Raw genomic sequence first — 19,691 nt, 5'->3', positions numbered from 1 at the left:
TATGCTGCTTAACATTACAAGAGGGACTTAACTGTGGCTAATTTAAGGTTGTCTTCACTAAGATAAAAGGTGTTTGTTTTTTCTAGCGAACACAAGACCACTATTTTAGTATGTGCCAGCTCATCAAGTTGAACTCCTAGACTAAGTTCCAATTTGACCAGCTAACACGTTACTTTCCTTGTCTATGTTAGAGTTTTAAAACACATTAGTCAGAATATGCCAGCTAACATGTTCTTATTAAATCCACATCCTTTTATTGTAATTAAGACAAATCCATAGGCCCTCACTTTAAGCATGAGTCTTTGCAAGACTGAGGCCTTAAAGACACTTTAATGACAGCAACAGCTATCTGCTCAATGAGGGATTATAATCATCACAACCAAAATATAAGTAAAACTCTAACACTACATGGTAAATATTTTGAACTGTTATTATTGATGTTTCACATATTCAGTTCTTATGCACCTGATCGGGTTCTTCCACTTGATTCATGTAAATTGTTAACACACATAGATTATTAGGGTTGGAATGGACCTCAGGGGGTCATCTAGTCCAACCCATGTCTCAAAGAGGGAAAAATCCCCAACTAAATTCCCAAATTGCCCCCTCCAGGATTGAACTCAACCCTGGGATTAGCAGGCCAATGCTCAAACCACTGAGCTACAAAAATATTAAAACAATGTAGTAAACCAAGAAAAGGCTAGCCATATTGATGTTTTATACAAATTACTGTACACACAATTTTTAATAAATTCAGATCACAGCCTGAAAAGAATAGTATTATTAAAAATTCTGTGGTCTTCACTTGTAATGCTGCAATCAGCATATTGTTGATCACACTTACCTTTACACTGCAAGCCCTGTCTAAAAAGCCCTTTGAGAAGCTTCTTACAGTACTGGCAAACTGTTGGGCGTGTGTAGGAGTGGATGACAAAAGTGTGAGGCACTTTAACCTTGGAAAGTAAAATCTTGTCTAGTTGAATAGGTCGTCCAATGTAGGACTGTGAATTTGACCTCTTCTCTCGCCCAATGAATGATTCAGATGGTGTCTTTTGCTGTAAATACACAGAGAAGGAACATTTTAAACACATCTAGGTTAGTCACTGATTTTTAAAGAATGTAAGGTTCAAGCCCACTTGCTACAAAAATTAAAAAGTCTTTAATCTTAAAAAGTAATTATAAATATTTAAGCAAAAACCAAATATTACCCTAAAATCCATGACTTTAGGGCAGCATCTGGATTTAAAGTAAATTATGCCAAATCTTAAATGCCAGCTATGATTTTGCCAGACTCTGAGAAGCTGTTCCTACAGAAAACATTTAGGTACAAATAGGCAACAAATTGTATACGATACCTGGGAATTCAGATCTCAAACCCCCTAGAAGAGCTCAATGATTTAAATGTCAAACCACTACAGCAAATGAAAAAAAAAAGATCTAGAATACTAAGGGAAGTATGCAATTTCATGGCTGGGAAGAACAGTCATAGTCAAAATGAATATTTTGCCAAGGATTTCTCTCGTTTCAAAATCTTCCTGTAATCATCCCAGATAAAATCCTAGCAGGAATATAGAGAATGATGTTAGAATGTATATGGAATAAGATAAGACCAAGAGTGAGTGCAGGTATTTGCAGAGGCACATTATACAGGGTGAGCTAGCTGTTCTGTGGTGCTACCGAGCCAGCCAGCTCAAAGCAGTAAGTGGCCTGGGAGGAGCGTGCATGCGTGTGTGTGTGCACTCTACCAAGCCAGACACTGGGTCTGTATTGAACAAGAAAACTGCAGCAGTGTAAACTTCATTAGGCTACCATGGATTAATAAAGAAAATCATGCCCTCCAGAAATAAAATACATATTGCTGTCCAGCTATTCAGCAACGGAAGTTTAAAAATTTATTTAGAGAACAAAACTAACTTTAACTAGTCCACTCTCCCTTGGTACCAGTACTTTCAGGTTAGGCATTATGGGTCTCAACTTTCTAGAAAAGCTGTTTTCTACAAAAAAATTAACTCTAATAGAAGAGATGGTGTCTGACCAAAAAAACACCCTATTTTTTTTCTATCTTTGCCGAGAACTTTCCTAAGACAATATTAGAAAAATTACCCCAGAGAATGAGGGTTTGATTTGGAAAAGAGGACCAGCAACCTCAGTGTATAGCACAATAAAAGACAATTTCTTTAAGATACCGTTTCAATGGTATCTCACACCAGTCATGTTTTTTATATATATGAGAATATATGCATATATGGTGGACATGCTCAGTCATTAAAAGTACTGGAGTGTAATCTGTAACCAAATATCACAAATTATTGGCTATTTATTACTAGGGCTGTCGATTAATCGCAGTTAAGTCACGCGATTAACTCAAAATTAATTGCGATTAAAAAAATTAATCGTGATTAATCACAGTGTTAATCACACTGTTTAACAATAGAATCCCAATTGAAATTTATTAAATATTTTTGGATGTTTTTCTATATTTTCAAATATATTGACTTCAATTACAACACAGAATATAAAGTGTACAGTGCTCACTTTATATTATTATTTTTATTACAAATATTTGCACTGTTAAAATGATAAACAAAAGTAGTAGTATTTTTAATTCACCTCATACAAGTACAATCTCTTTATTGTGAAAGTGCAACTTACAAATGTAGATTTTTGTTGTTGTTACATAACTGCACTCAAAACCAAAACAATGTAAAACTTTAGAGCCTATAAGTCTACTCAGTCCTACTTCTTGTTCAGCCAACCGCTAAGACAAACAAGTTTGTTTACATTTACTGGAGATAATGTTGCCCACTTCTTATTTACATCACCTGAAAGTGAGAACAGGTGTTCGTTGGCACGACACTTTTGTAGCTGGCCTTCCAAGGTATTCACGTGCTAGACATGCTAAACATTCCTATGTCCCTTCATGCTTCGGCCACCATTCCAGAGGACATGCTTCCATGCTGATGACGCTCGTTAAAAAATAATGCATTAATTAAATTTGTGACTGAACTCCATGGGGGAGAATTGTATGCCTCCTGCTCTGTTTTACCCGCATTCTGCCATATATTTCATGTTATAACAGTTTCATAGCACATGTTGTTCGTTTTAAGCACTTTCACTGAAGATTTGACAAAACGCAAAGAAGGTACCAATGTGAGATTACAACACTCGACTCAAGCTTTAAAAATCTGAAGTGCCTTCCGAAATCTGAGAGGGACGAGATGTGGATCATGCACTCAGATGTCTTAAAAGAGCAACACTCCGATGTGGAAAGTACAGAACCTGAAACCCTTCCCCCCCACCCCAAAAAAATCAGTCTCCTACTGTTGGCATCTGACTCAAATAATGAAAATGAACATGCATTGGTCTGCACTGTTCTGAATCGTTATAAAGCAGAACATTATCAGCATAGATGCATGTCCTGTGGAATGGTGGTTGAAACATGAAGGGTCATATGAATCTTTAGTGCATCTGCCATGTATATATCTTGCAACGCTGGTTACAACAGTGCCACGTGAATGCCTGTTCTCACTTTCAGGTGACGTTGTAAACAAGAAGTGGGCAGCATTATCTCCTGCAAACGTAAACAAACTTATTTGGCTGAGCGATTGGCTGAACAAGAAGTAAGCCTGAGTGAACTTTTAGGCTGTAAAGTTTTACATTGTTTTATTTTTGAATGCAGGTTATTTTTTTACACAAGTCTACATTTGTAAGTTCAACTTTCATGATAAAGAGATTGTACTATAGTACTTGTAATGGGGGAATTGAAATATACTATTTCTTTTGTTTTTTTTACAGTGCTAGTATTTGTAATAAAAATAAATATAAAGTGAGCTCTGTATGTTTTCTATTCTGCATTGTAATTGAAATCAATATATTTGAAAATGTAGAAAACATCCAAAAATACTGAAATAAATGGCATTCTATTATTGCTTAAGAGCGCGATTAATCGCTTGACAGCCCTATTTATTACCAACTGATCCTTTAGTAATCCCCCTAGAGCTGCCTAGCAGAAATGGTCACACAAAAGGAAATGAAGAATTAATCTTTCATCTGCTAGTAACTGCTAGGCTTCTTTAAACAAAAGCTCACTATTGCAATGATTATTGTTGTTGCCTCTGGTATTGATATGGCTACGATTTGTAAATCTGTTAACATTTCCTAAATAAAGATGTGGTCAGTAAAATGTACAGTAAGCATGCTGCCTACTCATATCTGAGACCACTTTCCATAAATTAGAATGGTATCAAACACTATCTTTCCCAAAACTTGGAGCATATGTTTCATGATGAGAGCTGGTTAAAAATTTGGTCAAAGCCTAATTTTTCAATTACAAATGGATTTTTGGCTAAAATGAAAATGAAAATGTTTATGGAAAATGTACATTAAATGTTTCCTCAGAAACAGTTTGGCTCTTTAGCACGAAATCATAATCCAAAAAAATTCAGTAACATTTTCAGTGTACAGTATTTTTTTTAAAACCTAAAGCTGCTTTTGAAAATCTGTTTTAGTGAAAAATTGAGAAGAAAAAAAATGCAGAAAATTAAAAAGAAAAAAGATTTTTTTTTAATTTTTTTTTTTTAATTTTTCCATCAAAAAATAATTTCCATTTTTCTATTTGCTCTATTTATCAACCTTCATATCATCAAACCAGCCACCTTCAAATGATCCATGAGGGGCTGAGAATGGCAGCCGGTAGAAAAATCTGAACAAAAAGATGTAGCCTATATTCTCCTCTAAAAGTATTTAGACATTTATATGGTAGGATCACATTTCACAGCAAAAGGTCTGACATGGAGAATTGCTCTGTCCACTGCTTACATTAACTTCTCCCTATGACACGAAAGACAGCTGAAGCATATCTACAGTTACCAGTTAAAGCAGAGCAGTAGAAATTGGGTCTAACTAATTAGGGCTAAGTCACTTAAGGCTTAGCAGATAGTAACAAGCACTTTGATGGCACCTGGAAGTGAATGGCAGGTAATATAGAGTACAGATCACAGGTGCCATGCCCTAGCAAGCTGCCTTACCTAAAAGACAGGTAGTTGCACATTGTACTAACTGAAGCATCAGAATGGCCTTCAGAGTTACCTTCAGATTTGGCTTGTTGTAATTGTCTATCCTCAAAATAACAACAATAATATAGGCTACGATAGCAAGGTCTGTATCTGAGAGGACATTTAGTAATGTGTGGACTGTATGTGAAACTCCCTATGATCGAAACAAAGTGAAAACGTTTCTTCAGCCAACACCTCCCATTTTGGTTTATAGATCCATTTTCCAAGGAATTTTGTGGGTTTCTCTTAAAATACTTGCGCTTAATGGATCTGTAAAAACCACGGGGCTAAACAACAGCTTAAAGCTAGAACACAGAGTAAATGGAATTGTGTCAACTTAAGTGAAGTCATGAAGAACTATCACTTTTTTACAAACCCAGTTATGAAATGCAGGCCCTCCCCCCTCCACAGCCACAGCGAGCCCTTTGGCAGGGGAACCCGTCTGGTTTTGCAGCACAAGAAAATGTGGGAGCACAGTGTGTGCACGTGCTGTGAATGGCAGAGAGCCCCGCTTCACACAAGTTCTCTGTGTGGCAGAATTCAGAAGGAATGGGCAAGTCAGAAGAAGGGCTAGAGATTTTGCTGCTACATGGATCCCCTTGCCCTCACCTCTCCTTGGGGTGGTATAAAGGGCAAGCAGAGGATAATTTAGCCATTGTGCCTCAATAACATCCATGAGGCAATGCTGTGTCCTGGAAAAGGATACATTCCTCCCAGGCATCTGCCCATTCCCAGGGCCAGATACTGAGCTCCGGATTTGCCCTTTTGTGCACACAGGACACAATTAATGATACATGTGCCACACTGTGTTTTAATCTAAGCACTTTCTACTTTTGAAGAAACTAATCCTTGAAAGGGTTGCCTTATTTCTAACTTATCATCTGTGGAGCATTTTTCACAATGTCCTACTGTCTGACTTGGTCTTGAAATATGGACATCTTTTAGATCCTTTCACATGCAGTGACATGGTTGGGTTTTTATTATTAATTATCATTATTATTATTTTATTATTATTTAAATTGGAAGGGACAGATGGAAAGGTTTAAGTGTGGTGGAAAGGGAATAGCAACATTCAGTAACATTCAGTTTGCTTTCATTTCATTATATTATTGGCACAAACTAGAGTTCCAATTTACAAGTCTTGTCACTAGAACTACATACTGAAAGCCTTATTCTATTCTTTTGAATATGCCTACCATATGCTTATCCTATTGTAGCCTAGCTTTGTTATGTCCCTCTGGAGTCCCTCATAACCCCGTCTAGTCTTGATTAAGCTAAATAAACTTTGTATCATCTGTAAATTTTGCCACCTCAATCTTCATCTCCCTTTTTCAAAACAATTTGTATAAAACACAACACAGATACCAGATGTCTTGAGACAACCAAATATTAACTAGCTTAAAAATAACCATTTATTCCTAATTCTGATTTTCTCTACTAGAAACTTTAGAACTTCTAATCTGACACACAATTTTATCTTTTGCCCTGTGATTCAGTTTCTTGAACGGCTTCTTGTGAGGGACTATGACAAAGGTGTTTTTAAAGACCAAATATGTTAATCTAGTTATCTCTTTACCCAGTTTTTTAAAAACATGCTCAAAGAATTCTAGCAGATTGTGCTTGCACAGTATTCCTTTAATGGAAGCCATGCTGACTCACATTAAAGTAAAGGGGTGAACCTCCAAGAAATAGGTGAATTTTGTTGGGACTAAATTGCATAATTTTAATGAGAACAAAGAGGAAGAAATTCTACCACCAAGAGACATCCATTACATTTTTAAAAACAAAGAACTGGGTCCAATGGATCTTTCAAACAATTAAGATCCATCAACTTTTTTTCTCCATTTTCTGGTCATTTCAAATTTCTCTTTCAGCTTTGACGAGGTAGGGAAGCAGCTTTCCTTAGTATATTCCTCTAGCTGTCTAAGGGCCTGGGAGTTGAGGATGAGTCAGCACTTATGGGGATCTGACCACTTTGAAGAGTTGCTGGTAGGTGAGAGGGAGAATCAAGGTCACTTTGGGGTTTTTGAAGTGGGCCCAGGAGATATGCTGGGCTAGAAGAAAGGGTCCCTTCTGAGGGGATGCGGCTACCAGTGATGCTACAAAAATACTCATGGTCTCCTCCTTTCTATCAGGGATTTTTAAATGTTTTTAAATGTGCCTTCAGAGGAGCCTGTTTCTATAGCCGGAGCTGATTTCTTTTCTCTGACACAATTTCAAGTCTCCCGAAGGAAAGGAAGGGGAACTATTTTTGATAGAGTGGTAACATATTATGTCTTCTAGAAAGCATTGCCAAAGCTAGAATCCTATCCACTGGGCACCTACTTCTTTAGTTGATGTGTTTAGTGTTTGGTTTGGTAGAGATATAATTTGTTTTCCTGGTAGTCAGCCAGATTACTGACTCAGCAAGTCTGGAGGCTTCCCAGGAAACGATTGCTTAACTAGATTACATTATGGAAACTAGCACAGCCAGCACAGCTCCAAATACTAAACAGTCCTGTATAACAATTTCCCAGCAAGGTAGGATACTTTTAACAGGGCAAAATATTGTATTTCAAGTGTTTTTGTAAACACAACGAAGTATGTGCAGTTATTTAACTATATGGATGTTAAACTGATAGTGAAATTGATCCAACAAAGAGACTTGAAAAATCACAAGCCAGATCATGAGTTAAAAGTCAGGAGATTTAAAACCAACCAACCAACACAACATGGCTTGTTTACACTTTTGAAAATTCAACTCCCTAATGATGTTAGAGGCAGTTCTACTCTTTCTGTCCTGAATGCTAAGAGGGACACACCATAGATCACTTATTTCTACCCTTTGCCTCAGGCATTCTGTCCCCTCACTACTCTTCCTACAGGTTGAAAAGTGGGCTTGGCGGGCCTGGCTGCTCTTGCTTAGTTGCCCCCAGTCTGTGCAATTTATGGGCTTCATTAAAGTAGCTGAAAGCATCAGTTAGTTTATGTCAGACACAGGCGATGCAGCCACTACATTGAAACATGCTGATTGTGCAGGAAGGAGGCAGCTGAGCCTGTAAGAAGCTGCTAACCCAAGGGAGGAAGATCCATAAGAAGAGGGAGATACAGTTGCCAACTATCTAATCGCACAAACCCAAACTCTTTTGCCCGGCCTGCTTCTCTGTGGCTCCACCCCTTCTCCGAGGCCCTGTCCCCGCTCACTCCATCCCCGCTCCCTGCATCACTCATTCTCCCCCGACCAGGGCCGGCTCCAGGCACCAGCTGAGCAAGCTGGTGCTTGGGGCGGCAGATTCTAGGGGGCGACATTCTGCCCAATCCTAGGGCGGCACTGAAGCTTTTTTTTGGTTGTTTGGTTTGTTGCTCTGGCCGCCCTGTAGGGGGCAGAGGAGGGGAGCGCCCTGCAGCAAATTTGGCAGGGCAGCCCACGTCCTTCCCTCCCCACCGACCGGAGCAGCTCGGAGCCCTCCTGGCAGGCGGCGCAGAGGTCGGGGCCGCAGGGTGAGCGCCCCCCTGAAGCCCTGGCTGCCCCCCTTCTCCCCTTCCCCCCATTAGACTGAGCGCGCACTCTGCAGCACAGGGAGTCCCCTGGCTCCGGCCGCCCTGTAGGTTTTTTTTGTTTTGTTCTCCCCTGCTTTGCTGGCTTTGCCGCTCCCAGCTGCGCCGCAGGTTGTTGTTTTTTCCACCTGCTTTGCCACTCAAGCCGTGCAGTTTTTTTTGTTTTTCCCCCACCCTGCTTTGCCACTCCGGCTGTGCTGCAGGTTTTTTTTTTTTTCTTCCCTGCTTTGCCATTCCAGCTGCGCCTTTTTTTTGTTCCCCCCACCCTGCTTTGCCGCTCTGGCTGCACCGTGTTTTCTTTTTCTTTCTTCACCTGCTTTGCCACTTCAGCGCCCTGTTCCCCCCCACCCTTTACCGCTCCAGCCCCACCGTGGTTTTATGTTGTTTGTTCCCCACTTTACTGCTCCAGCTGTGCTTCAGTTTCCCCACCCTCCCCATTTTTTGTCCTCCCCACCCCGCTTTGCCGCTCTGGCCCCGCTGTGGTTTTGTTTTTGTTTTTTCCCCCTGCTTTGCCGCTCCGGGAGCCCCTCCCTCCTCTTTTTTTTTTGCTTGGGGTGGCAAAAAAGCCAGAGCCGGCCCTGCCCCCGATCTCACTCATTTTCCCTGGGCTGGGACAGGGGGTTTGGGTGCAGGAGGGGGTGCAGGCTCTGGGAGGGAGTTTAGGTGTGGGAGGAGGCTTAGGGCTGGGGCAGGGGCATTTGTTGTTGGAGGGGGGAGAGGGGTGCAGGCTCCAGCCAGACAGCGCTTACCTTGAGCAACTCCTGGAAGCAACCGACATGTCTGGCTCCTAGGCTCAGGGGCGACCAGGCGGCCCTGTGCACTGCCCATGTCTGCAGGCAATGTCCCTGTCCAATGGGAGCTGCAGAGTCGGCGCTTGGGGCAGGGGCAGTGCGTAGAGACCCTCTTGCGCGCTCCTTTGCCTAGAAGCCATAGGGAGGTGCAGGTCCTTTCTGGGAGCCATGCAGAGACAGGGCAGTTAGGGAACCTGCCTTAGTGCCGCTGGACTTTTAGCAGCCTATTCAAATCTCCCCGATTTATTTCAGTAGCCTCGGGGAGTTTGAGGCTGATTCTGGGAGACTCTCAGCCAATCTGGGAGGGCTGGTAACCCTGGGGGGAGATGGTATTATTCCCAAGATTCCCTTTTTGCCTGCTCTCTTCCCTGAGATTCTTATCCTGTCCAAAACCCCTTCACTGCCACATAAAACTAGCAAAGTGGAGTTGACAGTTGCTCTCTCTGCCTGGGCGAGGATGACCTCTATCCCCCACTCCCCAGCCACTTAAAGGAATGGAACTTTAGGACGGGACAGAGAAGAGAACTTTGTAGCAGAATAAGCTGGCTCAGTGGGAAAACTGGCCTCTTGAGGCCAAACACAGAAACTACACCCTAAAACAACAGCTCCGACTAGCCTAAAATTCACAAAAAGCGTTAGCTGCTTGAGTAATTGTAAGAGGCTTTAAAAAAATATTCCTAAAAATATGCCCTGGAATTCTTGCCAAATGTCACATGAGTTGACAAGCTTCTATTAGAAGAAAAATAGTTTGATTTCAATATCTGTTTGTTTGTGCCATGTTAATAATACATTAAACACAAAGGACCAAATTCTCCTCTTATTTACATTTATACAAGCATGGTGAAGTCAACTGTTTCGCCAGAAATAATTTCATGCTACACATTTACACTATTCCATTAATACATTTTTCAAAATAATCTACAGAAACGCCATTGCTTTTGGGTTTTTTGATACTTTTGCAGGACAAATATTAAGCAAATGTATGAAATATAAAATGTACATGAAATTATTCCTGTGCACTATATTGATGTTGTGTGTCAGCAAAAAGCAACCAATAAGACCACAAAACTAAGTAACTTCAGTTATTACCTGTATCTCTACATTGCTCTGTACATTTTTTTTTAAAATCTGCAGTGTGCTGGTTTGTTAATTTGCACACATGGAAATTATGTATCCTGCACTCCCTGCTCAGACATCAATGTCAGTAAACACTGCTTTGAATGCCGTCTGTAGCCTGCCTCATTTTGTGAAGTAATAAGAAACAATTACTGGCTTTCAACAGCATTTATGAAACTTTACAAACTTTGCAGGCAGAGTTGCGGATTTCCCAGTACTAAAGGACTCTGTTGGCTAAGAGCATGCTGGGGACTGCAGATACCAAGGGGCTCATACAGAAACATGTTTGTTTCTGCTCACTGCAGTTTCTGAATATTGTTGCAGGAATTTCTGGCTTGGTTTGAGTTTGTACTTCTATATTGTGCTTTGTAACGAATAAGGCCGCATTAAAAAAAAAGGTGTGGTAGGTCAGTTGTGCATACTGTACTAAAATTATAAATGAACATAAAATTCATACATCTGCTCCAAGCAGTATTAAAAGCTGACAAAGGGAAGTGATTAGCATATTGCCATATATTGGGGCTTCACTAACAAGCAATTGTAGAGATACGACAGGTTTCAGAGGTATTCCCTGTATTTAAAATAGGTAACACGAGTAGAGGTGATAATACCTCTATCTAGAGATAAGTGTACCTCCAACACCTGTTTTTCTTCAGAAAATTCAAAAAAACCTGCCAGATACAAGAGCAATAGGTGCCATGTTTTATAAGGCAGGACTGAGCCTTATAAATGTATTCAACAGTTTAGCAAATTTAGTATGTACTTTAAAAAACAAACACATATGCGTGAACACTCACATGCACATACATGTCGGTGTGTGAGAAAAACCCAGATCTGTAAATGCTATTCTGTTTGTGAATCCAACATAAAACTGATGTTAAGCTAATTCAATTTCCCCATAAGAATTAATGTAAATAGGGGGGTTAGGTTCCAAGGAAATTTTTTTTCACCAGACAAAAGACTACACACACACACACACAGTGTATGTTTTAAACAAACAATTTAATACTGTACACAGCAACGATGATTGTGAAGCTTGGTTGACGTGGTGAAGTCAGAGGGTGGGATATTTCCCAGGGAATGCCTTACTGCTAAATGATGAACTGGCACTCGTCTGAGCCCTCAAGGGTTAACACGTTGTTAATGTAACCTCACACTCTACAAGGCTGCACGAATGGAGGGAGGGGAGACAGCATGGCAGAGAGAGACAGAGACACACACCGTGGGTGTAAGAGAGAGACACACGCATTGCCTCTTTAAGCTGACATCACTCTAAGTACATTGCCTTTTTAAGTAGATCAGCAAGTTGAGACAGCAGCTGCTGCCAGCAAGCTCCCTCCATCCTGAGCCCTGTTGTGTCCCCCCTCCGGATGGGGTAAAGGAGCAGGGAGTAGAAGCGGGGGGGAGGGAGACACCCTGACATTAGCACACCCTACCCACACCAGCCCGCACACAGCAAGCAGGAGGCTTCTGGGAGCAGCTCCAAGGCAGAGGGCAGGAGAAGCACAGGGGAGTGGGGGGAGGGACAGCTGAACTGCCCAGCTGATATTGATAGCCTGCTGGGTGGCTGCTGCACAGGGAACTTACGGGAGCTGATGGGGGGCTGCCGGTCCACCCAGGTTCCAAGCCCCCACCAGCTGCTCTTTCTGCAAGCAGTGGACAAAGCAGGCTGCTGACAAATGATGTTATAAGAGAGCGTTGTGCAACTGTAAACGATGATGTTCTCTAATTGATCAGCAACATAACAACGAAACAACGTTAACCAGGAGATGTTAAATGAGGAGTTAATGTACCTGATACATACCGTAGTATGTATCCTACACCTTAAAGGGGATGGATTTTAATCAGACAGGTCTTCTCTAACTCTACCTATGTTGACCCTTTAATATAGTAACAAAAACAGTCATGTGAAGACAGAAAATTTTAGCTTAAAATTTTTTTTGATTTAAAGTTATTTGTGATGACACCTTAAATGCTTTACAATTATTTACTTTATATTTTAGGTGTTAGAGAATTTGTCTCATGTAGCAAACATGACACAGATTTAAATGAAAAATTTACCCTCTAATTCAGTTTGAATCACCATGTTCATTAAATAAAATAATTACTTAGCATTCAGGATTGTCATTCATTAATGGGTGCATTGCTTTTCATATTTATTCAAAGAGCAATACAAATACATCCCTTCCTAAGTTAAAATGTACCATACTATAATTGATATCACTAATGCGTAGATAAAGCAGGCTTGTATTCTGGTACCTTATGGTATTTTGGCTTTTATGAATTAAAAGTAATTAAATGAGTCATTTTATAGGAAGGCAGAAAGTAAAAGATTAGTTTTTTTTATTTTAAAACCACAAAGCTTGTTTTAATTAAAAAATGACTCAGTACAAATAAGGGAAATAACAGAACATTGTAGCATTATATTATCAAAGAGCTTGTGCCAAAACGATTTGTAGAGGAACTAAATGCTAGCTTCGTACTGTGTCTCAGTCTATTTTAACAATGTAAATGGTCATGAAACCTGAAAAGGTTTCCATATTTACTCTAAGATACACTATATTTTTCTATATTATCCCACCTACGTGTCAACATTTTGTTACTTCAGGAAGATTTAGCTGGAACTGCATCGAGTTATGCATAGAGTCTTTAATGCCAAATCTCCCCAACGTTTTCTCAGCCAGAGTTGAACATTTTAATTGAGACAATAAGCAAAACAAGAAAACTGCTATGTGCAATTCCTTTGCTTTCCTGTATCATGTTGCTATAATATTTGATAGTCACGTTAATTGGCTGATTCTCATTTATACATAACCACTATGGAAGCATAAGTGGCTTTCAAGTGTCACCCTTATTTTGGCTATGTCTGTACTGCAATTATGGGGTTTGACTGCAGCTTGAGTAGACCTAGCAGAGTTAGCTTTAATCTGGCTGGGTCCCAGAGCAGTGAAGCTTCGGCAGCACACACATCAGCACGGGTTGTACAAACCTGCCCAAAGCCCTGGGTAATTACTTGTGGGGATAGCCTGCACTGAAGTGCACGCTGCCAGAACTTCACTGCTAGAATACAGAATTTCACTGCTTCACTGCTAGATTAAAGCTAGCCTGGTTATGTCTACTCAAGCTGCCATCCTACCCCATGATTGCAGTACAGAGATATCACACAAGGCCCCTTTGCACTACCAGAGCACTGTAAAATGGCCTTAGGGAAGGAGGGAGATCGCAATATTAACGCAAAAGTGATAGTAATAAAATGATTATAACTTATTTTATTAGGTTGTTACTTGTTTGCCTCTGTGTTGAATATTAAGACATAGCTACAAGTATGTTATATCTAAGATGCTTGAAAATATAACAATACATATTATATTTAGCTAGTTATGTTACAAAATGTTAATGCTAATCAAAGAAATTCCAGAAGGTTTCTGCTTCTATCTCCTAAGAACAAGGAAATGTCAGGAAGATAAACCCTCCCTAGTCTTTTATGGCACTCAAAAGTGACTCAGAAAAGCTGCATTTTAAACTTTACCATGCTTTAACTTTATATTATTTTCTTTGTGATATGTTTAAAAGATTAACTGGTTATTGAAATCTGAGCGTTGTACAAAATATTTAATAGACGTTTAATTGCTATAACAAAAAAAACGTAACTCTAGGGAGATTGTGTTAAGAAGACAAACCATGTAAAACATTAATGTCTTAGGAAAAGACCTAATTGTAAAAGGAAAGGTAGAAAGTGTTGTCAGAACAATCAGTCTAGGAGTAAAGTGAGCCCTGCCAACCCCACTTTTCAGAGAAAAGCATGTTTAAAATGTCAGGAAAAATATATGTAGTTGGAAATGTTGTAAAACGTTTGTGTACTTCTTAAATGTGTAAATGGCACACACCTTTGTGAAATGCATACTCAAGAGGAAGCCAACCCCAGGAAAACCTCCCCAAGACTTCAACATGGATTGGTGAGACAAAGTTAACTAAGACACTGCATGAAGGGATTAGATTACAACTCTTGTAATGATTTTATTGCGATATGAAATTGCTGCTGCAACTTGAAAAAACTAACAGTTTATTAATCACCAAATGGTTAGACAGGTATTCCTGGAGAGAAGACGGGGCAAACACTGGTAAATAGAGAAATAATAGGATTTAATTGTATTTAAGTTTCTTAATATTCATAATTGGCCTGTCTCAATACAACTCCTTGTATGGCTTATTCTAAGTAACTGATTTATATATTTTCTTCAATTTCATAGGATTTAGTTAAGATAACTGACTTTGCCCAACAGTAAACTAGCTAGTTATTTATTAAAAAAACAGCAGGATCTTCCTGCCCTTAAACAAATTATTTTGCCCAACAATAAACAATTTTAAGTTTCTAATAAGATACGAAGAATAGATTCACAATAATTTGAGAGAAATAATAGACCTTAGTCTCAAATTACCCAGAGACAAGTGCCTCACCAAAGGCAGGTTCACTCTCAAGGAAGTACTCTCAAGGAAGTACAGTAATCTCTGTTAAAAGTTCTCCACAGAGAGACATACAAAACAGATCATAATGGAAGTAAGCAATTTATCATTTGTGTTCTGTCATTTGTGTTGTTTGTTTAATGTTTTCTTTTTCTTTCTTTAATAATAAATTAGCCATGATGGTTAATAATTGTAATTATTTTCCTTCATCTCAATTATGGCATCTCCTAAGGTGAGTAAAAGAACCCCTTTGACCAAATAGTGGGAGTCACATCCCTGAGATGTCAGTAAGAGAAAAAAATTGTAAGAGTTGGCCTACCACTTTCTTCTATAAACACAATATTTTTAGTAATTTTAAAAATAAAATTACTTGACTTTCAACAATTTAAATATACCCCTTTCTACCCAAAGAGAATCAAGGCCTACTGTAGGTAATGTATGGCATCTACACGGTGCACTACCATTATTGTCTGACTGTTATAGTAGTATGTAATAAATAGCATGTCTTTAAAATGTGCTTTCTATTATCTTAACGTATTTCAATTTCTTTTAAGTGCAACCCTAACTTTGAATTTCCTGGGTTTGTCATGCCTGTTTGGGCAACAATTAGAGTGTTTGTTTATTTATTACTCTCAAGTTACTGATATCAACTCTCAATCCTTGCTCCCAGTTTAACAGTTTTATGTCTGGGAATTACTTTAAAAATATTAAAAAATGTATATATAAATACGAAACAAGAGACCCAAAGAGACCGATACCAGGTGATATCTATAATGAGTTGAAGAGATGTAGACTCAACCTTAAATCATATTTTAATGTTTAACAGTTAGAGCCAGATTCACTTTGTGCTTTGGCTACTTTTTGCGGTTGTAGAGCAGTGCAAAGAGTACAGAAAGTACTGATGAATCTGGCTCTTACTTTGCAATTGACTTATTGGTTTAGTTGTTTTGGGACATAGGATATATATTTTACATTTTAATTATTTTTTTTTTAAATATCTAGGCAAACTTACCATGTAAACTTTTGGGATAAGAAACTCTGGAATTTGACTTTCATAGTTGGAAAGAAATAGATTTTTTTAAAAATTTATTTTGTGAATTTCTATCAAAGCCAAGAGGCAGACAGGGCAGGTGGGGCACAGAGGGGGAAGGAATGCAGGGGGAATGTGGAAGGTGTAATCAAGGATGACAGGGAGAAGGGGCAGAGAACTAGAATATGGAAGAGGGCAGTAGCCAACTGAAGTCTCCATCCTCCAGGGGAGGGGTTCACTTTATCCATTAGGAATCCCATTCTAATGAACCTGATCCTGTCCACTGGAGCAGGATTTTCCAATAATGAAACATAGGAGCTAGCATATAGACACTGAGCCCTTAAAAGCAGTGACAGATGGAGCCTAATATTCTACCAATGAGAGCCCTTGGCACATGTACACAATCCCCCTCATTCAGTTTATGAATTTCAACCAAGAGAACTGCAACACGCAAATTAGCTAGACAGGAAGGGATGACTGGTTGAGTTACTGCTAATATCACAATAGCAACCTGATCTATTTATCTGACCCATCTAGAGTCTAAATTATAACAACAACAATTAGATAAAACAATAATTAGTTTAGTTGAAACTCAAGTTTTTCAAATGTAGCAAAAACACAACTTTTGAATGAGTTTTAACTAATAATTCAGAATGGTCTGTTATATTAAGTTAAGATCATTCATGCCAAAACAAATGAGATAACAATATTAAATTTCTTAAATGGCCAACTTTAAAATAATTTTAACTAGGGGTGTCAATTAATTGCAGTTAACTCATGTGATTAACTCAAAAAAAATAATTGCAATTAAAAAAATAATTGCTATTAACTTGCAGTTTTAAATCATACTGTTAAACAATAGAATACCAATGAAATGTATTAATATTTTGGATTTTTTTCTACATTTTCATATATATTGTATTCTGTGTTGTAACTGAAATCAAAGTGTATATTATTTTTTATTATAAATATTTGCACTGTCAAAATTATAAACAAAAGAAATAGTATTTTTCAATTCACCTCATACAAGTACTGTGCTGCAAATCTCTATTGTGAAAGTGCAACTTACAAATATATATTTTTGTTACATAACTGCATTAAAAAACAAAACAATGTAAAACTTCAGAGCTTAAGTCCACTCAGACCTAGTTCTAAAACTCAGCATTTTAGAAACATATACAAAAACAACATTATAATATGTACTCTATTATCCTCTATTTTATATAACAATATATTTGAATTTGAAAATTCAAAGCTTAGACACTGTTTTTACCAAGGAAATGGTTAGCTTAGTTTGTCTTCCCAAAAGTGAAATCTGTTTCAAAAGTATTTTAAAATGCTAAACATGCAATATAATTATGGCCTGTGTATAAATCATTATTTCATGGAGGGCACAGGAATTGTGAAAATGCCCCAAAACTGTGAACTTTTAAATATTATTTTTAAAAGGAAAATGTCTACAATGCAGTTTTTAATATAAAAAATTACCTTAGCTAGTCAATTTCAAGTCAGAATGAATTTTACAAGTAAATTTAGTCAATTTTGTGACAGATATGGCAATTTCCTGTAATATCTTGGACCAACCTTACTGAATTAAGTTAAATCTTACTGAATTAAGTTTAAGTATCTTAGGAGTTCACTGTATTAAAAATGCAAATGTTTATGTATTATTGTGGGATTGTATATAACATCTCGTGAGGTGAAAGGAAGAGACATGAGTAATGTAAACCCTGGGAAGTGTTATAAGTTTCAAAGAACTATTTGAAACAATGTGCCAGACAAGAATGAACTTTTAAAGTTAAGTGGGTTTCCTAGGAAATCTCTAGGGCAAGGTGTATGCAAATATACTTCCTCCAGTTATGCAAGAAATCAGCTTTTTGAAACTCTGCCTTGAGAGGGGACCTTGTCTGTTATCACCTGATTCATGAAAACAAGATCAGAGGCCAAACCATATAAAGGAGTGACTGACAGATTCATAAGTGTTCTTGTGCTGAGCAAAAGCTGTTATGAACTTGTAACCACAGGAAAATCCCTGTGTGGGGCTTGAAGGACTGATTCCTACCAGGGTCTTTGCTGAAGTTGGGGGGTAAACTTATTAGCATGAGTGTAGGTTCTTTTATTGTTAAATGTTTTCTCTGTAAGGCTTTCACCTTAAGAATAAATGCTTGGAAAGAGCTGTGTGGTAACTTATAACTGTGGGCAATTATGCTCTTTATAGCCTCTGAAGAGAAAGCAAAGCAGGCCTACTTAGGCAGTCTGACTTGCTGGGAACTCACAGTGTAGGCAGGGAACTGTCTAACCTAGAAAAAACTCCAGTCAGGAGAGAGAGAGATGTGGGTCTCCACCCAAGAGAGGAGACAACCGAGGAGCCGCAAGCCTGAGAGCAGGTGCCTTGGGTGGCCCTTACAGGAGGGAATAGTGGTGCAGCTGCCCTGCAATGTGACAATTTTCAAGGTCTAAATGTTACTTGTAAAATTCATTCTGTCCTTGAAATTGACTAAATTTACTTGTAAAATTCTCTCCATGTGAACTCTGTGAAATTTAATACTTTGCCATTTACACAGTAATGAATTTTCTAAACAAATAAATCGTGATTTTCGTAGACCACCAAGTATAATCCCTAATTGCTCGCATTTCAACTATTGCACACATCTATAATAAAGATGATGCTATGCATTACAAAAACATTTTCCTATGTATCCATTTGCATCGTACTACTCTGTGGGTGGATAATTTTGAGGTTAATTGGTTATAGTACGTGCTACAGAATTAAAAAAAACTCAGATTTTTTTTCAGCCAGAGGGACATGGTTTCTAATAGACTGGCCTACCAGTCTTGATATAATCTTCAGCTGAGCATTTTAATACACTCTGTACACCTGTTGATCAATAATTCTTCCTTTCCTACCAACAATGAGGAAGTTTTCAAAGCCTGCTCTTCCTCCATGGGTGCATCTCAGACAGCTGTTATGGGGGAGGGATAGCTCAGGGGTTTGAGCATTGGCCTACTAAATCAGTGAGTTCAATCCTTGAGGGGGCCATTTAGGGAACTGGGATAAAAATCTGTCTGGGGACTGGTCCTGCTTTGAGCAGGGGGTTGGACTAGATGACCTCCTGAGGTCCCTTCCAACCCTGAAATTCTACAAAAGGGAAAGATGCCAAATTTTCACCATTTCAAATACTTTAGCAGTGTACAACATTAAACAAACTTCTCTGGGTTTCAACATGGATTTTTCCAGAGACAGTACCTTTGACATGCAGTCTCCATTACAAAAATAGAAATGTGTTCTCCTTATGAAAATTAGGATGTATATACTCTTCTATTATATTACATAGGGCTTTAGTGTTTATTGTTACTGAGTTTTTTCCAGATGAGGTCTGTGCACTGCAGAAGTAAAACCATGTTTTAAAACACTGCCAGCCCTGAAAATTCCCAGATATCTGAAAGTGAATCTGTGTTTTCCTTACCATACATCATCACTGGTAATAAAGATTCTACAGTCCAAATCATGTGTTCATTTATGCTTGAATGACCTCATAAGAACATAAGAATGGCTGTACCGGGTCAGACCAAAGGTTCATCTAGCCCAGTATCCTGTCTACCGACAGTGGCCAATGCCAGGTGCCCCAGAGGGAGTGAACCTAACAGGCAATGATCAAGTGATCTCTCTCCTGCCATCCATCTCCATCCTCTGACAAA

The 19,691-nt window shown here is 38.7% G+C and overlaps 1 protein-coding gene across 14 annotated transcripts in view; it reads right to left on the bottom strand.

The window, feature by feature from the left end:
- The window catches only part of PRKD1 (protein kinase D1), a 307,098-nt gene that overhangs the window by 49,770 nt on the left and 237,637 nt on the right, over positions 1 to 19,691 (bottom strand). For all 14 annotated transcript variants that reach the window (XR_005598150.1, XR_005598151.1, XR_005598152.1 and 11 more), the window contains one exon: positions 845 to 1,055. Coding sequence is in view for 10 of the 14 variants with exons in the window: in XM_039537712.1 (XP_039393646.1) it covers positions 845 to 1,055 (211 nt within the window). In the remaining 4 variants the exon portion in view is untranslated. The remainder of the gene's footprint in view (positions 1 to 844; positions 1,056 to 19,691) is intronic.

The sequence above is a fragment of the Mauremys reevesii genome, linkage group 4 (genome assembly GCF_016161935.1).
Source record: "Mauremys reevesii isolate NIE-2019 linkage group 4, ASM1616193v1, whole genome shotgun sequence".
Taxonomy (NCBI): Eukaryota; Metazoa; Chordata; order Testudines; family Geoemydidae; genus Mauremys; species Mauremys reevesii.
The sequence above is the reverse complement of the archived record's forward strand: the minus strand, read 5'-3'. Positions and strand labels throughout refer to the sequence as shown.